The following is a 23,786-nucleotide window of genomic DNA, read 5'->3' on the forward strand; positions in this document are numbered from 1 at the left end:
AGAAGGTTTTTGCTTATCTGTATAATCCTAGATTTTTTTTGTTTCATGCTCGTAGACAAGACGTAGAGCAGTTGCCTTTTAGATAATTTGTTTATATTTTGTAATTAAATGTACACGTGAATCATAACAATTCCTTTCAAAAACTCGCAAAATCTCTGTCTAATTAACCAAAATAAATAATAATCTTTACATATTTCAAGGTACGATCATGCACAGCCCCTCCTGCCCACCCCTGAATCAGTCTAACCCAGATATTTTGTTAGTTTGGTGTAAAGTTTGAGCGATAAATTTGTATAGATTGTAATAAATCACTAATCGATCGGTGCCGTATTATTTATGTTCAATATTCACAGGCTTTGATGACCCTTTTATTAGATTCATTGTCATAAAAATCTGAACTTTAAACTTGAACTTAGGCTCGTTAAGCCTGATTGTATTTTTATAGTTATTCGCTTGGCCTGGTGAATGAAGTGGATTGTCTATTAAGTCAATTGATCTAGTGGTAACATTACGATAATATTTAAAGCTAAATATTTGCTGATGAGCCTATTAAATATCACAATAGATGCGTTCTCGCAGTTGGAAATTCAAAATAAAACTAAAGATTATTGGGAAATTATTCAAGAAGAGAAGAGTCTTTAAAACTGCACTTGCATGCATGAAGATAGTGACATAATTTATTATGTGTAATTTACTATTATTATTTATGTGGCATTTTAAACATACAATAGAAGGTACAATATAATGGCACATAGGATACCCTGCTGCACCTCCCGAAATTGCCTGGAAGATTAAAAGGAATGTGGAATTCCTGTAACCCGTAAGTCTTTTCTTCCGAAATAGAATGATAAATTTTATTGTACTATAGTTGTCATTTAGTTCCACAACAGTAAAGTAGGCCTAAATTGTCGCCAGTGCTCCCAATTTTTGAAATCATTGTGAATTTGAATTTTCTTTCACTTTTGTATACTTTCAAACTTCATTTGGCGTAAAAAAAGGGCACAACAAAAAAACTATTCATTTATTCAGATTATGTAATAGATACCTTCTCAGACCAACCTCGTTGAAAATCATACCTTTACCATCATGTTATAACACCAACAACCCTCTGTTTGAATGTTTGTAAAACTTAACCCATCGAAATCACTGCTGTGTTTGAAACTGTAATTGATAAACTCGAAAGCATGAGTGTGTTTATTCTTCGGGCCAAGTCAAGCTAATTGTTTATTCTTGATCGTAATCAGGCCAAACTTATGCGTGACAACGTAACTGACTGTGCTCAAGTGCCCGATTAGCTATTCGGAATATTCCGTGTTAAGGACTGTTCAAATATACTCGATGGAAACACATATATGATGATCATAAAAGACCCAGTTTCTGTAAGGCCAGATGGCATTGTTCCAAACTATACAGCGGCAGTAAAAATTTGGTGGTCGATCGTTGAGGAGTGTCCGAATTGATAAAGAAGAGGACAAATTGGACGTTCTATTATTGCAGGCATGACGAATGCCTTTTGTTTATGGAAATTCACAACAGTATATAAACATAATCGTATTTTCTGTTTTGGTTACTCATCAACTGGCGCACCAAGTATTTTCCACGTGAATGGCGGCAGTGGAAGTAGATGAACTGAATACATCAAAGCTCCAAATTGTAATATTGGCGCCTTTCGTGTAAGAGTAAATCTGTTTTCATATACCCTGGAACGTTGGGACCAAAATATTATGCATGGAGAAAACATTGTTGATGGAAAAGTGATGTCAAATTAACGACTAAATTTGACAGGAACTGTATGAGTCGTCGTGCAATAACATCATTTTGGAGCATCGGGGGAATGATTTAGTATTTGACACAAAGCTGCAGTGGATAATGAGATAAAACGTGAGAGAGTGGCGCTAAAGAACAATCAGCATCAGATGAAGAAAGGTGACAGCATTTCAATGGAAGGTGGCTCTCGAACAGGAGAGATAGCGGTCGCTAAACCGCGCAAGGTCAGTCAACTCATTGAAGCCAATCTATCCGTGACATCAACACGAGCTCGAGCGTTGACGTTCAGTGATGCCGTGAGCGACCGCGACAGCGAAGCTTCGACGTCGACGCAACGACGACCACCGGCGCTTCATCGAGATCGCGCGGCGAGTCTTATGAACTTGAAGCGAGGGGCGTCGCTCTATTTTGGCAAAGACATTACGACGTCTATGTGGTGGAAATACCGTCAGATCCATGGCGGCGTCGGGGCGCTACGAGGTGATCACCGTGACGGGACATTGGAATATGAGAACTCATACCAGCTCGAGCCACATTCGGGACACAAATTCACGCCGGGTAAAGTGGAGGAATGTATTCGAGAGGTACTGGGGTATCTTTTTGAGCATGAGGATTACGACCCAAAGAGAGCCGCCGTCTTGGCAGCGGCTATATCCGACACGGTTAAACAGAAAGTGAAAATGATGTGCGGTTTCGACCGGTATCGTCTGGTAGTCAATGTCGACATCGGATCGAGAGTGCCCGGTCAGGAAGTGGTGATCGCGAGTCGGTATCTTTGGAACACAGACACGGATGGGTTTGCGACGGTGTCCAGTCAGAATCGAACCATGTATGCTGTCGTTACAGTGTATGGTGTTTATATGGATTAGAATGACACCCTGCTTGACAAATTCAATAAAAGAACAGTATTCTGCAAATATATATTCATCAGTGACATATACAGAGCTTATTGACGACAAAAACTTCATTGAATTAAGCATAAACATAATTTACTGTACTAGAAATGTATGGACAAAATCATTATTGTTTTTAGGGAGAGAGAGAGAGAGAGAGAGAGAGAGAGAGAGAGAAATTCCATCTTTTGCGCACCTCAGAAGTTCAACTTGTATAGTTAACCAACTAAACAGTACTTTCGTATTGAATATCCCAATTCTTAGCTAGGGTCTATTTAGTTTTTTTTGTTGTTGTCATATTATCATTTACATTGTGCATTTCAATATCAATTAAATTTTATTTTATTTCACCAATTAAAGCGATTAAAAAAAAAAAGCATTCATAGAGCTATTGTTTCATTAAAAAACCCGAATACAAGTAACAAATGTATACATTGATGCAAAACTATAGAAGTTACTTATACTGTTTTCACACTGGCAATATTTTGCTTAACCCCGTACTATAGGTGGGGTTAAGGGGGGGGGGGGGTCTTAGCCCCACCTATAGTACGGGGTTAAGCCTATTCCACTTTCTGTTCAGACTGGTTTTTACCAAAGTGGGCTAAAGTTGGCTAACCCCACCTATAGTACGGGGTTAACTAACCCTGCAAAATAGCAGGGCTAACTCCGCAATTGTGGTGCTAACTCCTGCTAACCCCGCAATTGCGGTGCTAAGCAAATGAATGAGAACAGAAACGAAAAATAGTCCGGTACTACGCAATGGAGCGTATCGCAGCTGGCCAGATGCGAAGTATGTCCAATAATAACATTCACGATATCCGGGGTTAACGAAATGCAGTGAGAACAACTGGAGTTTTCTTATTCCAGAATAGGCGCTAGTACGGGACTAAAAACAGCGAGTGTGAAAAGCCAAAAAAAATAGTCCGGGGTTAAGGATAGTACGGGGCTAAGCAAAGTAGAGTCTTGGAAGGTAACAGCCAGAAAAGAAGTGACCCTTATAAGTGGCTAATCTAAAGAAGATATAATTAAAAGTTAAATGTAATTGTTAGAGGGTCAACCCTTTAAAATTATCGTCAAGTAGTACGAGACCGTCGTATCAAAGAGCTCTTTGGTCGTATACGAAATTATTGAATTGTTACACACCAACAGACTAGGTAGTAACTATGGCAATAAAATAAACAAGCAACCACATGACTTTATCGAATTCAATCAGTCCACTCTACAATCGGATGTCAATAAAACAAGTTCAGCTCGCACAAGGAATGTAGGCTAATGAGCTCACTGTCGCCAGGGGGGCCGAGATCTCTTACCAGAATGTTATTTTTTTCAGTATGTCACTTTTGCAATCAAGCGAAGCGAGGTAGAATAAAAGTGTTTATTATTGTGGTAAATGTGTAATTTATTCACTGTAACTAGACCACACGAACATGAAGTGGCGAATATTGGTCATTTCAACTGGGGAGGGGCGGGGGGGGGGGGGGGGGGAAGAAGCCACAGCAACCCACCCCCACGGTTGCTAAGCCTATGCCAGAAAATACACTATTGGCGGAGACAGGGGCGGAGACAGCCGGCGGCAGGGGAGGGGGCCGAATTCGTGAGAAAACATTAAACGGTGAAAGAGCCAGCCGGTGAATAATTTTGCCCCCCCCCAAAAAAAAAAAAAAAAAAAATTGAAGATTACACCTCTCCCCTCCCACTTGAGCACCAGGGGAGGGGCCCGTCTTCAAATAAAGGTAAAATTAACGTGTTTTTACCTGTCCCCAGGGAAGGGGGGGGGGGCCCGGCCCCCTCCCTGGATCCGCCACTGGACGGAGGTAGTCAGCTTTTAATGATCTCCAGTTAAGCTTGAACCTCCCAAGGGCTTTCATTATAATGTATGATTGTAAGAGAGGGATATAGAACATTGACAACATGTGTCATGTTTGATTTAAGATTGATAGAAAAAAGCAACGACAATATTTTGTATTATCACTATTTATATTTTCTAATTATTTACTCGATTGACATTATTTTATTTCGTCTGACATTGTGAACACTATTCGTCTTGTGCAGGTCGATACAAAGTCATGTTTTTCATGTTTAATCTTTATACACTAATGTTACGTAATTTTCCGTTTGTTTATGTGATAAATGTAAGCAAACGTTGGCAAGTCAAGATAAACGAAATCGCTAAAACAGTCATCGGATCGTGTAAAATATCATGTTACACCTTGGAACAAAGCCCTCTATATTGTAATCTTATCATGCAAAGTGTTTGCATTACAAGGGAATACATGTTAATGCCTTGTGTAGTACACTTATGAAATAGTGAAGTGTCTAATTAATAAGTATAAAAAACAAAACGGTCAGAAATTGACCTTGTATATTATAGTTTGTTCCATGTAGTTTTATATTTTATGAATATTTTATTTTACATTGTACAATTTACAATATAATGTGCATGCCATTCCATCATAAACTTCTATTACTCTATTGTTCGAATAATTGAATACAATAGGAAATGCATTCCTTCTGTTATATGATATTCAACCCCATTTTGTTTAACAATATAAAATACAGTAAATTGTGTATTCTGAATCAATAATGCAAGAGATATCATGAAATGTGAAGTCAATTAAACGTTTTATGAATGCCATGACCTTTGTGTGACATTTTTCATTTATACATGTCATGTATGTGTTCTACAGATTATTGGCGTATCCCTAGTGAATGATGCTGTCTACTTCCATATTCCTTTTTTTTCTTCTCGTATATGTTTTCAACTCGATTTTTGTGAATTTTGTCAGTCTCTCTCTCTCCCTCTCCCCCTTCCTCCCCGGCTCCCTCCCTCCCCTCCCTTCTCTTTCTTTCTATCTCTTTCTGTCCTCCTTTCTTCGGAAGGTATATTGGACTGTCCTTGTCCGGACCGTATATAGTTGTCACCTTATAATGCTTAATTACGCGTACAGGGGTCATAAAACTAATGACCTGCGCAGTACTTTAATTTCTAAAGCGGGAAAAGACATGGGCTATTGAAGGACAAAAGCTGTGGATAGCTTACGTGGGAAACGTGATAATGGGTATCATATTTTACAGAAAATATTACGTTGATGGAGATGGAAAGTGACAAGAATAAAATGTGTTTATAAAGTTTTGATCGTGAAAAAGGGAAGAAAAGTATCAATAAATCAGAATTGCTTTGATTTGACCATAGCCGGTAATTTTTGATAAATCGTTTGATTGGATTGCAATTCATTTGATAATAAATGAACGATGTAATCACATTGGTCGAGGCGATAGTCTTCACGCTTTTCAATGATTGTGAAAATGTGTATTTTGCCGAGGGAATATGAAAGAATGTCACATGACCTCCAATAACATTCACTTATCAATATATATGATGTCATTGTGTCACTCCCACTCAATTCATTTCAACTAGAAGTTATGAATCACAGATTAACTTATTACAATTATTGTTCACTATTTCATATTATAGGAAATAGATTTTAATTTTTGTATTTCAGTATAAGGTAATTGAAATGCATTCCAATGCACTGGTATTTCAAAATGTTCACTAAAAAATGAAAGGGAATGAAATTGTATGCATCTATTAAAAGTAAAAATGAGAAAGTGATTTCATAGTAGAAAGTTTTTTTTGTTTTGTTGTTGGGGGGGGGGGGGATCATGTAGTTACACAATTATAGTGATTCGAGCAGGTTGAAGAGGTTGACATTTTACACTTATTAAATCTGTAGAAATTTAATAGGCGGCATTTGCATATTGACTACAGTTGGCCGGTTTTTACAAATACAGTCCAAAGCACGCTGTTTAAACTATCACATGCCTTTCAATTATGCACACTCTCCACTCATATTTTTCAGCTACTTTTCACTTCTTAATTTCATTTCACAACCAAAAACACAACCATAAGACCATAGAATTCATTGTTTTCTTGCATTTAATAATGATAGCATCTTTTTCATATACACAACACTGTACAAATAATATTTAGCAAGAACAGAATTTAAATGTTCCCAATATTTGCAACTTTAACATTCATTCCATTCTCCAAAAAAAATGGAAATAACAATACTCTCTGAAAAAATGACAGAAATATATTACTCACATACGACTTTTATTTGTAACATTAAAGAGATAAAAACCAATGCATGCATATTATTTTGGTTTGGCACTACTATTAAACTATGCAACATGATTAGGAATTATGCTTCTAAAGACAATATGTTTAGAAGCAATATATTAACTTGCATTTACATGAAAACAACTTAAAATAACTTTGGATTTATGTCTTAATTAGCAGTCACCTGATTGTCAAACTAATGAATGAATGGAATAAAATACATGCCATTAGCTGTGTGTATATGGCCAAGGGAGTATATCATATCGTCCTTGTGAGGAAAATCGTAACGCAAAGTGAATGCAATTCTTTTTCACTACCGTCACTTCGTGAAAACAGCGACGATATTAAGCATTTGGACATATTTTGACCATATATTTTGTGGCATATTCTTGAGGGAAAAAAACAAAAAAACACTGACATTAGTGTCCGTGGCATCACACATGAATTTGAACAAATTTGTTCTCATTCAAATATCCCATAAACAAAAACTAATGTGTGAATAATATTAATACTTTATTGCATAAGACGAAGGGGTAACTCAAAGAAAATGAAAACATTACAGGAAAATACAAATACTGAGTGACATAAAGGAGATATAAATATACTTTGGCAAATAAAGAAATAAAAAGAAGGAAAGCATAGAACAAGCCATCCAACAAATTTGCATATTTCAAAATGAATAATTCCTGCTCATAGGAAGATAGAGGCAGTGACTGAGATCTGTATCTCAGAAAAAAAGTGACCTGTAAAATTTGATATGACAAAAGAACGGTGGGCAGGCTCTTGAAGACAAGTGTATAATGCGCTCAAAGAAAATATGGTGGGATTTGTGACCTCTGGAATGACCCGAGTACATCCTCATGTCACACTTGACCTGTAATTGACCTATCATCCAAAATTACATTATGGAATTGACAAAGTATCAATGATTTTTTTTTTTATGAGACTACAAGAAAAAAAAATGTCTGTACCTGATTCTTTCTGAGTTCAAGGAAAATGCTTATCTCTTTTGGCAAAACAAAAAACAAAATTAAGAAAAAAAATTAAGATGGGAAAATTGGCACATCTATTAACATAATTGGCAGTAAATAATTTGGCAATTACTACACATCCTAACAGGGACGATGCAGGGTACAGATGAATAGACTCACAAGACTTGTACAAGCGATGAATTATATTATAGAATTGTTGTTTTATAGCATACTCATTCAAAATATTGTTTTGTGTGGGAAGGGGACTAGGAAAAAAGCAGATTTAAAAAAAGAGAAAATTAATTAAGGTTTAAGAAACAGCAATGTGCATAGTGCTATTGCTTTCTGTCAAGCAATGTCCTTTCACTACGAATGAACTTAAAATTCCACATATAGAAATATCTATTACTTTTTGCTTTCTTTATCTCCATGTTTTCTTTCATTACACTGCTTTGGTTATAGCCATACACTTACTGACTTTCTATAATAATATACACTTTGCTCAATTCCTCTTTGATGGTTTTTCTCTTGAGAAACCGGCACACTACTTAAATTATTTTTGTTTTCATCGTTTCTTTCTTCTTCATATTGAATAATCGGCAAGTCAGCACTCACTTGCAAACTTACACATACAGAGGTAGAATAAAAATACACAAAATTCAATAGACTTCCTTCCATCGGAGTTAAATATTCCTCATCTCCATCCATCCATCTACAACATACAAACCACATAGATTGTATCACACATTGATTTTTACTTTTCACATATTCATAGTCTTCTCTTTATGTACACATTTCACATGTACACAGATCATATAACCCTTTTCACTGATACAATAAACTTAGTCATGAAGCCAGAGACTTTGGTTGATGGTTTGATTTTGTGTGCACCCAAGTGTGAAAAATATGAACTACCGGTATTGAGTTAATCATGAAAATCTTGAAAAATGTTAAAGAGAGTAATAGAATACGATGACCTGATAGAAAAGGTGTGTGTCCTAAAGTTTCTAGAAATGTATTTCCATTTCAGGTAAACCAAGGAACATGGTTGAAAGGAGAAAAATATGGAATCTGATCTCATTATGATCTTAAAATGTTTGTTACTGATATCATTATTTGAAGAAAAAAATGTGATGTACACTTGTATATACATTTTGAAATGTTATTTCTTAAGTAGATGTTTCTAAGACAAATATCCTGTCCTTGTTTTCTGAGATAACTTATAAGGCTAGTAACTTGATGTCGTAAAATTCAAGATTTGGTACTTTTAAAAAAGTCCTTGATATATGGATTTTAAAAAAGGGACAATTTGTAATATGGAACTGATAAAACTATCTCTAAGAAGTAAGAATATTTGGTTTTTAGTCTCGGCTTCATGACTAGATTTCTTTCAATCATTTCTTACGAAACGGTTCGGTTTCTACTATAACAACATCCATAGAAACCGTAACACTGGCCTCTTCGTTCAAGTCTGTACATACAATGCATTCCAATCATCATTGAATTCATAACCCGTTTATAAGTATATCACATATCCCTGTTCAACTACAGAATATCAAATCACATCTTGAGTTTGACAAGAAAAAATAATAGCATCCACATGCATCTAGAGTGATTTGATTTGATATCAAAATAAATTAGCATAGTTTTGAAATAGAATAAAGACATGAGTTCAGTCATGTTATATGCATCAAAAGTAAAGAAGACACAAATGATTGAATTAAATAACTGCGGTGGGAAGAGCATAAAATGAACGCACCTAACTGCATAATTTAGGTCTTCATCATTCAAACTATAAACAAAAAATATTGTCTCTTTGATTGATGAACATAGATAGTAAATAACAAAACTCCATGGTTAGCACTATCCTATCACATAACCAAATAAAAGAGACATTTTACATAAAAAATATGACTAATAGTCATCATTGCACTTCAAAATAATAACACATGCTGCAAACAATATGACAAAGGTCAAGTTTTTAAAGCTTTTCTTTCTTCTCTTAACAATAACAGGAAAAGTCACACCACGTATTACAAGAAAACACAAACATATTTAAGGTTAAATCAGTAATGTCCTTGTTTAGCTGACAAAAATATCCTTCTATTATTCATTGAGTTTGCTCTTCAACAATGGTTGGGTCATATGGCATAATTTTGGTCACACTTTATGCTTTGATGATTTATCAAAAAAGAATAAAAGTGACTTTGAATCTCTACAGTTTTTATGAATTCAACCCAAGAGGACCTTGGGGAATATTTTTTTGACAAGAAATGCCTTAATGGTTTTTCGAGAGATTTAGCTCTAAACAGAAATAAAGAACGTCTGGATAAAATTTATCATTACATAGGGCCTCGATGCATAGATTTATGCAAACTGCATAAAAGGTTACGTGAAGAAAATTCTTGCCTGATATGACTGATCTAACAAAGTGAGAAAAATTAAGCTAAAGAAATGAAAAGGCCAGAAATACCCAACATTCTTAATGGATGTACATGAGATGCATACACACACACATAACTGAGCATCTCACGATAATCGCCACAAAATTCACAGGGGGACACCTTCAAAGCACTTACAAAGTATTTCAGATCCTACACAAATTTGATTTCAAACTAACAACATGCAAAAGAATTTCTACAAAGCTATATCTACTGATAGATCATTTTGGTGTTCATTTCCAGGATAGAAGGTGAATTACTTGACCTTACATGTAAAAACAAGAATTATATACTGTCAAAAATCGAGTTGTGAAGAAGAAATAAAAAGTTTGGCACTCCATAGCATCTACATAGGCACATCTAGCTGTAATCGGTGGTGCTGCAACATCGATGTATCTTGTTTAGCGCAGATAACACAAAGCGGTAGAGGAGGTGATGACTTGCCTTCGGTGGTGCTGAGTAACATATCGTATAAATTAAATGTTTCACTTTAATATCCAGCTCTGATATACAGCTCAAATAACACAGGCAGAAATAACTGAGATTTGCATCCACATTTGTAAAAAGTTACATGAAATATTTAGCAACCATTTACAGATTATGTATTCCATTTAGACATCCTAGTTGTTTGCACACACAATGAGCATATTTCCATCATCGATCACCCTTGATAGTCCAGGTACGTATGTATCCTAAGCCAACCCATCAGGCTTCCGTGAGTGATGTTAACGTGGGTGATGTCACGTGATGAGCAGGATGAGCATTAGATGATGGTAAATAAGAAGTCCTTGGTATCGATTGTCCCGATTTGGGTGACGTTTTGCTTTTCACGTGGTGCTTCTCCGGATGGCGACCCGACTTTCGCGAGTTTTGGTGGGTCGGTTTCTCGTTGTGACGATTCGGGTGGTGGGGGCGGTGGTGGCTGTGCAGGTGGCCATTTTGCACTTGGTGGGTTGTCGTCGGCGGCGTCGTTGGCGATAGCAGCGCCCCGATTCCGGGCGAGACGTTGCCCGTGGAAGATATTGCAGTGGGAATGCTATGTGATTGTCTGATGGGATCAGCAACGGGGGAGTGATTGGTGTTGCTGTTGTTATTAACATTATTTACATGATTGTGGCTACGGCATAGATGGCCGTCTATCAAGTCTTTGTCTTGAGTGGAACTGGTGGGATTCTCGTAGAGGTGTACGTTGGGAATCCGTCCATTGCAGGGCAGTGAAGATGATGACATTGCCATCCTACTGTATGCGTCTCCCCTTTGTGCATTTTCTGAAAAATAAAAACAAAAAGTACAAAAGGTTAATCACATTCCAATCACATCTTTTCTTTGTCACTTCCATACAAGTTTCAATCTTTACTACTGGACTGGAAAAACTTTGACCGTCCTTTTGTGAGAAATTTCAAGGTACATTCAAAGACATATATATGAAGCATTTTACTACTGAGTATCAATATAAAAGGGTGCGTTTTAGCATCAACCTACAATAAATATTCATGCATGCAATGTACAATATTTCATAATAACTACCCAATTTTCTCAGTGGGGATCTTACAAGGTGCTGACACCTTGTAAGCCAACAAGCATGAGCCTTACCATGAGGTATGTTAAAGCTGCTGGGTGATGTACATCGTCCCTCTGGTGATGACACTGAGGTATAGGAATGGCAGCACTGGGGCGGTGGGTGGTTGCTCCTCCGATAATTATGTCTATTGACCGGTGAGGCCGTCTGGCTACCCAGACCCTCATCCGAGTTTGTCAAGAGTCTTTCTCTCTGCAACCTATCCCTGGTTGCCTCATCCATAAATACTTCATCCTCATCCTCCTCCTCAATCTCCCCCTCCTCGCCGTCGCTTCCCCCCTTCCTCAAGGGATGGTTACGCCCTCCTCCGCCCCCGTGGTGGAGGTACATGTGTTTGTTGATTGCACTGTCCAGAGAGCGACCTGTCCCGTTGCAGCAGGGCAGGGCAGTGAGCTGGCCACGCCTTTCTAAGGTCGTGCGATCAGCTTCACTGAGTGAGTCTGAAGGGCAGTACCTCTCCATGCCACTCTGGTGAGGCCCATCTAAAATACACAACATCAAACAAAATATGTTAGGCTTCTTATTGACAAGGAAATTTTTCACAACAGACTAGTTCACAAATGAACTGAAAACTAGAGATGATCCAAAAGCTTTCTAGAGGGTGTGTCCAACATAGCAAAAATTAGTTTATGCAATCTACATTTTGACTATTGGAATACTATTTACTTAAGAGGTTAATGCAATAGTTCATTACTAGTGTTCTCAAGTAGCTTTCATAAAAAGTTCAATTCATTTGTCAACTGGCCTATTGCAACCTCAATTCAATTTTATTCATCAATTTGAAAGTCAAGACAAGTAAGCTGAAGATGGAAAGTTACAAGGAAAGGAAGAAAGATGGAGAGAGAGAACGAAAATAGATAAATGGGAAAGGGAGAGAGAAGGTGTGGGCAGTGAATGAAGAAAATGAGAGAGAGAAGAAGAGAGAGAGAGAGACCTGTACCTTGAATGTTGCAGTGATGTTGACGAGGGCAGGGTGCTAACTCTGGTGGCTGGATGACTTTTGTCTCGCTGGGAAAGATGGCTGCCATGCGGACCTGATTGGAGAATCTGAAGGTACTGAGCTTACCCACAGGTCCGTCTAGAGAGTCACAGTCACTGGCATTGTCATCTTGGTACTTATCAGTAGCTGTAGAGAAGAGGGAAAAAAAGAGAATTTAAATGTTATTTTCACCTGTAATTTTGTTTTGGGCATAAATATCTTTCTATTGGGTTTCATCAAAAGTTTAATATCTTTTGTCTGTTCTCAATTTGAGTATATTTCTCTAAAGTCTAAACAAGTTAATTGTCCCTATTTTTTCTTCTTCAATGACTATTGAAAACTGCCCCCCCCCCCCATTATTTCCACTGTTCTACTTCCCTTTGTTAATTATGGACATATATGCATCCCCCTTCTCTCTCCCTCTCTATACTTTTCTCTCATATTTTCTTTCATATCTCAAACACTTTCATGATCAACATTATCATAACTTTTCCTTCTTAACTCATCTGCCCTGCACATCTTTGTCATATATATATTTCCATCTTGATATGTTTCCACCTATCTCTCTCTCCCCTCATCTACCCCTTTCTCCTCGCTACCTACCTGCACTAGAGACGCCACTGCTCGTCTCCTGATGGATGGTGCCTTCTGATGATCCGTTGAGGGTGGAGCTGGGAATCTCTGGGGGTACCACGTGATGATGGGACTCTTCCACTGTGATGGAAAATAAACATGTAAGATTATAGCCTACCATCTAGAAATTAACATCAATGGTCATGTGCCACACTTTGGATTGTCCATTTACTAATGAGCAAAAAAATATATCAAAGACATTACATCATCTATTCAGAGCTGAAAGGGAGTTAACTCAATGCCTTTTTGACTCTGAACAGATGGACTGATTTTAAGCTTATTCATCTAAAAAATTAGAAGGAGAAAACTCCAAAGTACATCATGCAGGCTTCTTATTATGCATGTTACATTCTCTAACGCTAATCTGGTTAAGCCTACATTTGTGACACAAGTGTGAAGAAACCCCAAAATACAAAAATTTACTTTTTATGTAGAACAGTGATTTCTTGTAGAATAGTAAATATGTTTTTTTAACCTCAGGGCAGCCTTACCTCTATATCTGCTTGTGCGTTTGCGAGTGTGATATATGATGACAACCCAGATGAGTGATGTACCCAGTATACAGCAGATGACCACTACGATGATGATGCTGGTGGTAGTCATGTTCCATACTGTACCAGAATCTAAACAAAAATAATAAGTCATTTCAATTAACATTATGTAATGATGCTTGGTAAGAATACTTATTGACCAATCAAAGCAAAGTCATGTGTTTCACAGAACAGAAGATACTTGTGCAGTAAATTTGATTATATTCAGGCTAATTGGTCATCATGCGTCAAGAATATTGTTTCTAAATGGATTACCACAAACAGACTTAAACAAGATGGATGTGATTGCATCAAGCCATCATTGAGTGAATTACATAAATATCATTTTCAAATCTAGATGGATACTTTTTACTATCAATTATTAAATACATTCATCTTATGACAAAATCATGTGATCCGAGGAAGGAAACTTACTCTGAGTAACAACAAGCTTTGCAGTGTCTGTCCGTACACCCAGGGAATTGGTTGCCTCACACGTGTATGTGCCACCATCTCTGCCTGCTGCGTTCATGATAATCAGGTAGCGATCAAAGTCAGTCAGGTGCATGCCATCGGACAGTGTGAACGGCTCCTCATCCTTGAACCACCTGATACTAGGACGGGGACTCCCCTCGACGTTACACTCCAGGACAGCCGGCTCTCCGACCTCGACGGTCAGGTCCTTCATCTGACGGGTGAAGAGAGGCGGCTCGAGGACGGTCAGAGTCGCGTTGGTGCTGATGGTGCCTGCGGCGTTGAGGGCGGTACACGTGTATACACCCGTGTCGCTTATCTGAACGTTGTCGATGTAGAACTCTGCAAGTTCGGTCTTGACCTTGATGCGGCGCTGGCGGGCGGCGGGGAAGTTGATGCCTCCGTCCTTCTGCCAAGCGATCTTTGGGGTGGGGTGTCCCGTGGCAGCACAGGGGAGTTCAGCGATTCCTCCAACACGTACGCTGACATGGCGTGGAGTGACAGTGAACGATGGGTAAACTGAAGAGGGAATAAAAATATATTCACAATCAATACAAAATCTACATTACTTTTGGCAAAAAATTAGTTTCTTCTCCACAATATAATAAAACAAGCAAAATCTGTTTAAACGTTGACTAAGAAGAAAAAGCTGTTTCAATGACCACCAAAGTTTTAGTCCAAATCTTCCAGTGAAGCATATATAAAAGATGGCCAATATAAGAGACACAAATTGGTCAGGCTACTAAATCGCAGAAATATTTGGAATGAGATACTCACTGTGCACTGTAACTCTGGCCTTCTTGGAGTATGTGACGCCAAACTCGTTTGAGATGATGCATTGGAATCTTCCCTGGTCTGCCTCCTTGATGTGAGGGAGGTTGAGAACAGAGGTGTACTCATTCACACCGCTGGGGTTCAGCCTCTCAAAGTAGATAGGGTTCGCATCCTCCATGATCGCCTGAAGATGATGAGAACAAAGAAAATCATCAAAATTAATCAAGAGTCGTACTGTTTGAAGAAAAAACAAATAATATACCGTACTTATATAGCGCATATCACAATATGTCTCTATGCGCTATAAGAAAGAGTAAGAAGGAAAGGCGGATAAAGGAACATGATAAGAATTGGCACGGTCATTTTGGAAGACAACGTCAATTTAAATCTAGGATGTTATGTACATCAGGAATCCAGAGACTATATCAACTACTTTCCCACTGTGCTTATAATTATGGATGTATTAGTCTTCACTCATAGAGCGAAAGTAATATCTCATCAAGATTACATTTTCTGAAAACGTCTTTCTTTTTATCAGAAATGACTATATCTTAAAGTTTGATTATCAGATTTTCCAGACAAAAACCCAAGCTTTGCTACTACTTATCTTTGCAACTGGTAGCTGAATGAAATTTTAACATTAAAATCAAGAGAGGATGGTTTTTACCAGGTGTCATTTATAGAGATGTTGAAGGACAAAAATGAAGGAAGAGTATGGAAAGGTTTATGGATTTGAAGAGAAGTGGATGAGAAGACACGTAACAAGTAGTTGAGAAGGGAACATACCTTGTCTTTCTTCCATAGCATTGTGACCTGGACATCGCTTGTGCTGCCAGCTGTGCATATCAGAGACACATTGTCATTCTTCAGTGATGTCACTGTCTCAGGTTCACGGATGATAAAAGGTTTCAACCGATCATCTGCAACAAGAAAAAGAAAGGTAACAATCATAATAAACCAAAGGGAAAAGCAAAAACATCCATTTTATCTGTCAAAAACTGTAGCAGAAACATAACAATTCAGAGTTAAACAAAACAAGACATTCCTACTTCCCTGTCATACAGGATCTTTTCAACCCATGCTGATAGTCTTGACATTTGCCAAACCCTCTAGCATGTAACTCTGGATGAGAAACATGACAGGGTAATTGGCCGTTTGTCAAAAAGTTACAACATCACTAACAGCAATATTGAGTTCAAGTATCTTTTAAGTCCAATATTGTCCCCTTTCCTGCCAACGAGGATGCACAAATATGACAGGTTGATTGCTAACTTTTTAATCTTATCGAAAAGGGTGATAAACACTTGAAGAAAACAGAACATATTTCATATAATATCCATAAGGCAGTGAGGAAAGGAGAAAGGAAGAGAGATAGAGAGAAAAAAATAAAGATATGAGACCTATACAAAAATGATAACAGAAACGATGAGAGTGTAGAAGATGTATAGCAGAATAGATGAGACACTGCATCAGGAACAAATAGTTAAAAAGGAGAGTGGGAGAGTGGGAGAGTGAGTGAATAGAATACGACAACCTATAATCTAGCCTTTCAACATTTCTCTTATTTATCTTACAAAACTATGTCTGCTAGGGGATGTGGGGGCAGGGCAGAGCAAGTTGCAACAATTTGTAACTTGTCAGCTCGACTTAAAGTTTCCTCGAGGAGGTGAAAGTAGGTTATCTCATGGCTTAAGATAAAGGTTAGAGGAGGCTGATATGGGCCAGCATGGGAGGGGCAGAGGAAAGGGTATGTGGGCCAATGTCAGATACAAAACTGGGAGAGTGAGGGACAAAGATAGAGGTAGAAAGAGACAGAGAACGAGAGAGAGACAAAGAGAGAGAGAGAGGGAGAGAGAGATGGGTAGACAGAAAAAGAGAAAGAGAGAGAGAGAGATAGGAAGACAAAAAGAGAGAGAGAGAGAGAGAGAGAGAGAGAGGAAGGGAGGGAGGGGGGAGGGGGGGGGGGGGGAAGAGAGAGAGAGAGAGAGTGGATGGGGGAGGGAGAGAGAGAGAGGGAGAGAGAGATGGGAAAGGGAGAGAAGAGGGTAAAAGAGAGAAAAGAAAGGGATGAGGGAGGGTGGGGAAGAGAACAAAATAAAAGAAAGGGAGAGAAAGTAAGAAGACAAAATGGATACAGAGGAAGAGAGAGAGGGAGAGTGAGTGAGTGAGAGTAGGGGGCTACATATGGGTAGGTACCCCCAACATAATCAACATCACATACAATTTCCCTTGTGGGACCTACTTACCACATGTAAACACTTCCGGATCGACACTGAAGATATCCAAGCCCTGGAGAGTATCTGGATGGGCGCAGCGTCCATCCACTCCTTCACCAAGATTGTTCTCCTTTATCCAGACTGGGAACCATGCCATCTGACAGTCACACACCATGCTAGAACTGTTCACCAGTCTGAAAGAGGCAAGGTGTACAAAAAAAAAGTATTAGATATTATGTCTAATATTAGCGAAGTGACAACTAATACAAAATTTGAGCGAGTAAAATTCTTCCATCTAGGTAGATGTTGTATTACTTATCTCTCTATATTTTCATTAACCAGAGAGCTCGATTTTGTACCGAAACTGGTCTTAAATGCATGAAATGTCATCAACATTGTCGGGCTACTTCATATGAATGCAGAAATGGTGTTCCAGAATGTAATACAGTATTATTTTGATGCTTATACTTACAGTTGGGTGAGTTGGGGCATGCCTTCAAATGCATTGTTCTCCACTGTTGTGATAACATTCCCAGCAAAGTCCCTGAAGAAACAGATATGAAGAAGAAAATATAGCTTGTCAACATTTCAATAAATTCCCTTCATAAAACCACTAACAAAAGAACAAACTTCAGTGTAGCATCTCAAAAGTACGCTTCCAGGATCTAGCACATGAAGTTGATTATTAACTTGGGTTAGTATGGTATTCTATCATTGCCATGCATAGTTTGACCTACATAAAATCTAGAGATTTTGAAGATTTGAAACATGTGCAGCCACTTATGACCGGTAACACTGTACATGACGGTGCAGTATGATTCATTCATCGAGAATGGCATTGTCTCGTCGGAGCGTCGACCAGCTTCCGGCTCGCCCGTCATACAAACAGCTTTGCAACTGACAAATGAACAGATACATGTATCTCTCCAAAGCTGAGCATTTAATATATGAAGGATGCTATCTACAATGACTCTACAATTTATATGGAAGGTTTTCTATGAAAACCATATCAGTTTGTAGAATAATAGAGTTTGTTTGCAAGTGATTAGAATCCACCACCTCCCCAAAACCCTTAAAGCCTATCTGCACTACTTTAGCCAGGAGGGATTAGACCTCCATGCATGGTCACTGACAGGTGGTTACCTCATCAAATCAGCTCTCAATTAACATAAGAAAAAGGGGACTATGGGGGACCAACGGGAACCGCTTGGGCATTGTTTGCTCTATAGAGGGCGCAAGTAGCTACAAGTAGTGCAGTCCCGCTTAAATGACAGAGACATTATTGATGTGACTTACAGAGACTGGAGATTGACAAGTCCACTGAATGCTCTCCTGGAGATAGAATTGATGTTGTTATTGGCCAGTCCTAATCTCAGCAATGATTCAAGACCCTCAAAGGCACCCGTCATGTCATCCACTGTCCAGGCAATGACGTTATCGCTCAGGTCCCTGCAAGGTGAAACCATCGAAGAAAGAGAAAAGTGTGAATAAGGAACACTTCAATGCATCTCATCTCTATGTGAAACTCTTGTGGGTAGTGTTTCAATACATCCAATGCTGGAAGATATGCATGGTAACACAAGATATATGGCCAAGTCTTGACACGTGGATCTGGTGCTGAACATATGGAAGGAGGAGTTGAAGGACCATGCCAATACAATAAAATTCTGTACAATAAATCTATTTATAAAGGGCTCTTATACCAAGGTTTCACAGTGCTTTACAGAGTTCAAACTGTGTTTATCAATCAAAAATATACTATTAGGTAAAAATTGTAAATGTCTTTATATGTAATACAGCTCAAACTTACAGGACTTGGAGTAGATTGAGCTGGATGAATGCTCCATCAGCCACCTGAGTGACCCTGTTATGATTGATGTAGAGCTCCCTCAATAGAGGCGGCCAAGGAGGAACCCCTACAGACCCTGGAGCGCCCCCACTGGTTCCCTGAGCAGCAGGACCCCCGCTCTCTCCAACGCTCTCCTCCTCCGTCTCCAGCGTGGTGAGCCTGTTGTGAGAGAGGTCCAGGTACTCCAGGTTGGGACAGAACTCCCATCCGGAGGCCTCCGTCTCGTTGATACGGTTGTGGGCCACCGTTAGATGGAGCAGGGACTTGAGACCAAAGAGCCACCGGCGGCTGATGGTGGTCAGTTCGTTGCCGTCCAGCTCTAGTTGTTGGATGGCGTTGAGCCCGTAGAAGGCGCCGTCCATCAGGTCGGTCAGCTGGTTGCGACTAAGGCTGAGTTCCTCTAGAGACTCTAGGCCACTGAAGACCAGACTGTCCACTGTGGTCAGCTCATTGCGACTCAGTTCACTACAAATAAAAACAAGAACAAGAACAAAGAGAGAAAAGTTAATATTATATATAAGAAATTAAAGATTTAAAAAATTGATACTGCAAAACAATCATACCAAAGAAGACAGAAAATTAATACAAGTATCATAAAATGCCAGATACCAATACAAGATTTTCTGGAACTTCTGAAAATATTGTTGTATACCGGTAACAGGTAACATAAACACAATAGTAGTGAAAATATAATTGTCAGAATATAGAAGCATTATAGAATGGTCACAGAAAGAAAGAAAAATTCATGAAAAATCGAAGGAACATCATTTCGAGCTTGAATGAGTCATGAACTGAAAAGCCTAAAACAACAGGGGGGTTATTCACAATACGTGTACTTTCACAAGTTGAATTCCTGGAGGCAGGGGACACAGCTACATTGGCAAGAAGAAGTTTTCTTCAAAATCAATTGAGTACCATCTGGTAAGGGAAATGGGTTGTTCTGCATCATTAGCACCTGAGGATTATCAACTACCTTGTATTACCATCCCCTACAGAGAATGTACTTAGCCTAGGTAGTCCAGGAAAGAAAAAAAAAGAATGACAGAGCTTTTTACTTTGTTCTACCGGTATGTGTATGGGGATGGGTGGGGTGGGATCATGGGGGTAGTCTAGCACCCATGTCAACTGATTTTCTGTGCCATACTGGCATACTCATATTAGCGATATTCCAAACATGGGGATTCATTACAACAGAGATAACGCTTCCATTTCCTACTAATCACAACATGAAGTAACTCCATCAAGTTCTAGATCAAAGATTTTATGAGCTAACAACATACCATTCAAAATGTTGTGAGAAGAAAGAAGGGAATGGTATTTGATTTCTTTGCTGGTAAAATAAATGTGTTGTTTTATAATGCTATGTAATGTATATAGCTAAAAAAGAGATCATTCTTATGTTAAATTCCCCCCTGACAATAATCACTGGAAAGCCTATGAAGGAGAATTACGTTCACATGAGTATCATCAAATTACTAAGTTTGAGAAAAGGACAGAAAGAAGAATAATCAAAAAGCTCTCTTTATTCCTATGTAATACACATTTGCTGTAAGTCCTGCTCCCTACACAAACAAACAGACATGAACAATGGATGAATGAATGCCTGACAAGCAGAGACATCGTTCAGAGGGAGAATATCAAGAGCAGGCAGGGGTATGAAACCCGAGTCTCAAAGTCATATCTGGAAGGAATCTCAGCTATCATCAAGATTGGAGATCAAGTGCAACGGGGGTGGTGTCTCTAATCCCGGGAACATGTGTGAAAGGAATGTGTAAGGAGGAGAAAGAAAAGAAATGGAAATATGGCAGTCAGCAAGCGAGCCCAGGCCCTGGTACGTTTCACCTTCAACCTCCCCCCCCCCCTCCCCCCTCACCTCCCCTCTCCAGAAAAAAATGCCTTTGAATGTCCTCATACAATCATATAATAAAAAGAAATGGAAGAAAAATTTGGACCCAACTTTCATGCCACACATGCTTGAAGTTCCAAATAAACATTTCTGTGTTCAGTGCAGGTGATTTTTAGCAAATTGCATCAATTTCTTTATTTCAAAACCTCATGGTCTAAACAACTGTTAGGTTATCCATATTCAACTTTTTCCTATTGCTTCATTACACTTTCTTCCATGATGTAATTGTATGAACTGTACTTATCTTCATATTCATATAAGTTTCATTGTAAAGCTAAATTTAAAACTAAAAGGTATGTAATAAAGGAGAAGAAACATAATTTTTTTGTTTCCTCAGCACCATGTGGAATTAATATTTCACAAATAAGCTGTGTTTCTTCAGAAAAAAGAAAGAAAATATTCCAGTATATCCAAGGATAACGTGGACTTAATTTCAAGACTTAGAAAATAATTCAAAACAACAACTTCTAACACTTTTTTCAGGAGAAGGCCTTGAACAAGTTCACCACATCATCCCTGAAGATATTCCATAAAAGAGAAAAAAATGTATGAGAGAGGGAGCGAGCAAGGGAGAAAGGGAACAAGCAAGATTTCTTTTATTTTCCTTGAGAGTTTATTGTTTGCATGTTTTCTGTGGCTCTGAAAACACGCCAGGAGGAGATTGGGGAGAGGAGAATTAGGAGGTCAGCTCGCTGTGTAAAGAAACCCAAGAAAATAAGGGTCATTTTGTGTAGTGGTGTAAGCAGAGTCCATGAGGCTGCAAGGCTCAAGTGAGCTAAACTTGGCCCATGTGTCCTTCCAGCGGATTATCTCTCTTAATTTCTTTCAGTTTGAGAGCGAGCCATGCCTTTGGCAGTCTCTGCCAAGCCGTGGCAAGCAGGTGTTGGAAATTGTACCTCTGAAGAATCGGCCTTCGAACAGAGGTGAGAGAAATGGTGGTGAAAACAGCAAGTTCTGAAGCAGCCGAAGAAACATTATGATTTTTTTTATCAACATCATGATTTCATACAATGCGACTTGCTTAGAATGAATACTGAACAATTTCATTAAAAATAGTTGACATTTCTTTTTGGCTAAACCTGGTATATGATTAAAAAAATTGATTGTCAATAAAATGCTATTTTTGTCATCAATTGCATCTGGCTGGTCATTACATAAAAATTTATTGAAAAGACCATAACATAGCTTTGTTCAGCTAAATGCTTATAGGACAATCAATATTCTATACAACGAGAATCTCACATCCACTTTATCTCAAAGGATATGACTATAAGTATAATCGGGAGGCTAATGGATATTGGCGACACTAAAAGTCAGAGCAAGTAGACTTTAAAAACAAAGAAAAACAACAAGGTACTATCAACAGCCCCAGACAGACGGAGACAAGAAGAAAAGGAAAGATGTGCTAACGATTTAATTACATGAGCTACAGCCAGTGGGCATTGACTGCGTGACATAAAGCATGTATGTACCTGCTGCAAAGCCGAATATTGCAGCCTGGATGTACGAAACTCGAAAGAGAGCAAATCTAAAATTGCAACTCAACTAGGAGTAGGATATTTCTTACCCCAGGTGACAGGAAGTAACCATGGCAATGTCTCCGGTTTGAGGATACTGGGGACACTTGAAATTCATTTGGGGTGTCAGCTAGGCTGGATGCTGCAACCATGCTCACTACCTTATGGCATTCATGTGATATGGCATTTTTAGTTTAGGGAGGGGGTGTAATGTACAGTTTGGGTGTAGTGAGTTACCTAATGTACCTTTCCATGTTTTAAAGTATAGATCTCTTTCACTTGAATCTTGAAAGGTCAGTAGTAATAAAATGTAATCCTAAAACAATTTTGCGAAGCTTTAAGTCTTTTCATATGATAAATGTGATCTCTGTTGTTAATTTGAAATTAGTATATATAGCAGTAATTATGTAATGTACCAAATGAGAGAAGCACTTTATAATTTGCTGTGAGTCCTATCATGGGGATGTGAAGGAACATTATGAAAATTGTTACATTTGGGGAAATTTTCATTTGCTGTCTATTTGTTCTTTAGGTTCGTATCATTATCCCACTATACAGACATGTACATGTAACAATTCAGATACCTACATGTTATGTGAGCTTTCATAGAACTTGCTACACATTTAGCAAACTTTATGAAAGAAAAAACAAATCAATCACAATGTCATAACACTCCAGAAGTGCTTCACAAGTTTAGGAAGCAAAATAATAAAAAGTAACTAAATAAAGGGTAAAAAAGACAAACTTTTAATCAAAACTTGAAAATAAGAAGAGGTTGAAAATGTCAGAGTCCTTTTGAAGATCTTCTGCCCATCCAACTGAAGTGTACCTCAAATGAAATTGCTTCAATCCCGGGTGAAACCTACTACGAAGTCCATGGTGAAACCAGCCAATTTTCTGGGATGGCAAATGAGAGGATTTCTCTTTTCCCCTGTTCTTGCACCAAGAACATCTTATCTTGCGAAACCTGATAAATGGGTCATCTACGCTAATCATCTATTAGTCACCGCGGAGCTTGAGTGCCCGTGGTCGGCTCCTGTTTCAAGCGTGCTCTCTTTTGGGCGCTTTTTCCCCCTCGCCTTTTCTCCTTTATTCTCCCTTATGAAAGTGTTGCGAAGATTGCGTGGACAATTGGCC

At 38.5% G+C, this 23,786-nt stretch overlaps 2 protein-coding genes across 2 annotated transcripts in view; one reads left to right on the top strand and one right to left on the bottom strand.

Moving 5' to 3' along the window:
- Positions 1–1,314: 1,314 nt before the first annotated feature.
- Positions 1,315–3,036, top strand: LOC105440589 (tctex1 domain-containing protein 1-like). Its single transcript, XM_011670918.2, has one exon. It carries the CDS (start codon positions 1,917–1,919, stop codon positions 2,634–2,636), a length of 720 nt encoding a protein of 239 aa, XP_011669220.1. The 5' UTR covers positions 1,315–1,916; the 3' UTR covers positions 2,637–3,036.
- Positions 3,037–7,709: 4,673 nt separating this feature from the next.
- LOC580332 (leucine-rich repeats and immunoglobulin-like domains protein 3) overlaps positions 7,710–23,786 on the bottom strand; it is a 67,351-nt gene continuing 51,274 nt past the window's right edge. The window contains exons 8-19 of the mRNA XM_030971969.1: positions 19,188–19,691; positions 18,674–18,826; positions 17,850–17,921; positions 17,408–17,571; positions 15,948–16,081; positions 15,165–15,345; positions 14,349–14,906; positions 13,875–14,006; positions 13,354–13,464; positions 12,712–12,897; positions 11,786–12,253; positions 7,710–11,460 (exon numbers count right to left, since the gene is read on the bottom strand). Of these exons, the coding sequence (XP_030827829.1) occupies positions 10,898–11,460; positions 11,786–12,253; positions 12,712–12,897; positions 13,354–13,464; positions 13,875–14,006; positions 14,349–14,906; positions 15,165–15,345; positions 15,948–16,081; positions 17,408–17,571; positions 17,850–17,921; positions 18,674–18,826; positions 19,188–19,691 (3,226 nt within the window). The 3' untranslated portion in view covers positions 7,710–10,897. The remainder of the gene's footprint in view (positions 11,461–11,785; positions 12,254–12,711; positions 12,898–13,353; positions 13,465–13,874; positions 14,007–14,348; positions 14,907–15,164; positions 15,346–15,947; positions 16,082–17,407; positions 17,572–17,849; positions 17,922–18,673; positions 18,827–19,187; positions 19,692–23,786) is intronic.

The sequence above is a fragment of the Strongylocentrotus purpuratus genome, unplaced genomic scaffold, assembly GCF_000002235.5.
Source record: "Strongylocentrotus purpuratus isolate Spur 01 unplaced genomic scaffold, Spur_5.0 spur5_scaffold_6, whole genome shotgun sequence".
Taxonomy (NCBI): Eukaryota; Metazoa; Echinodermata; class Echinoidea; order Camarodonta; family Strongylocentrotidae; genus Strongylocentrotus; species Strongylocentrotus purpuratus.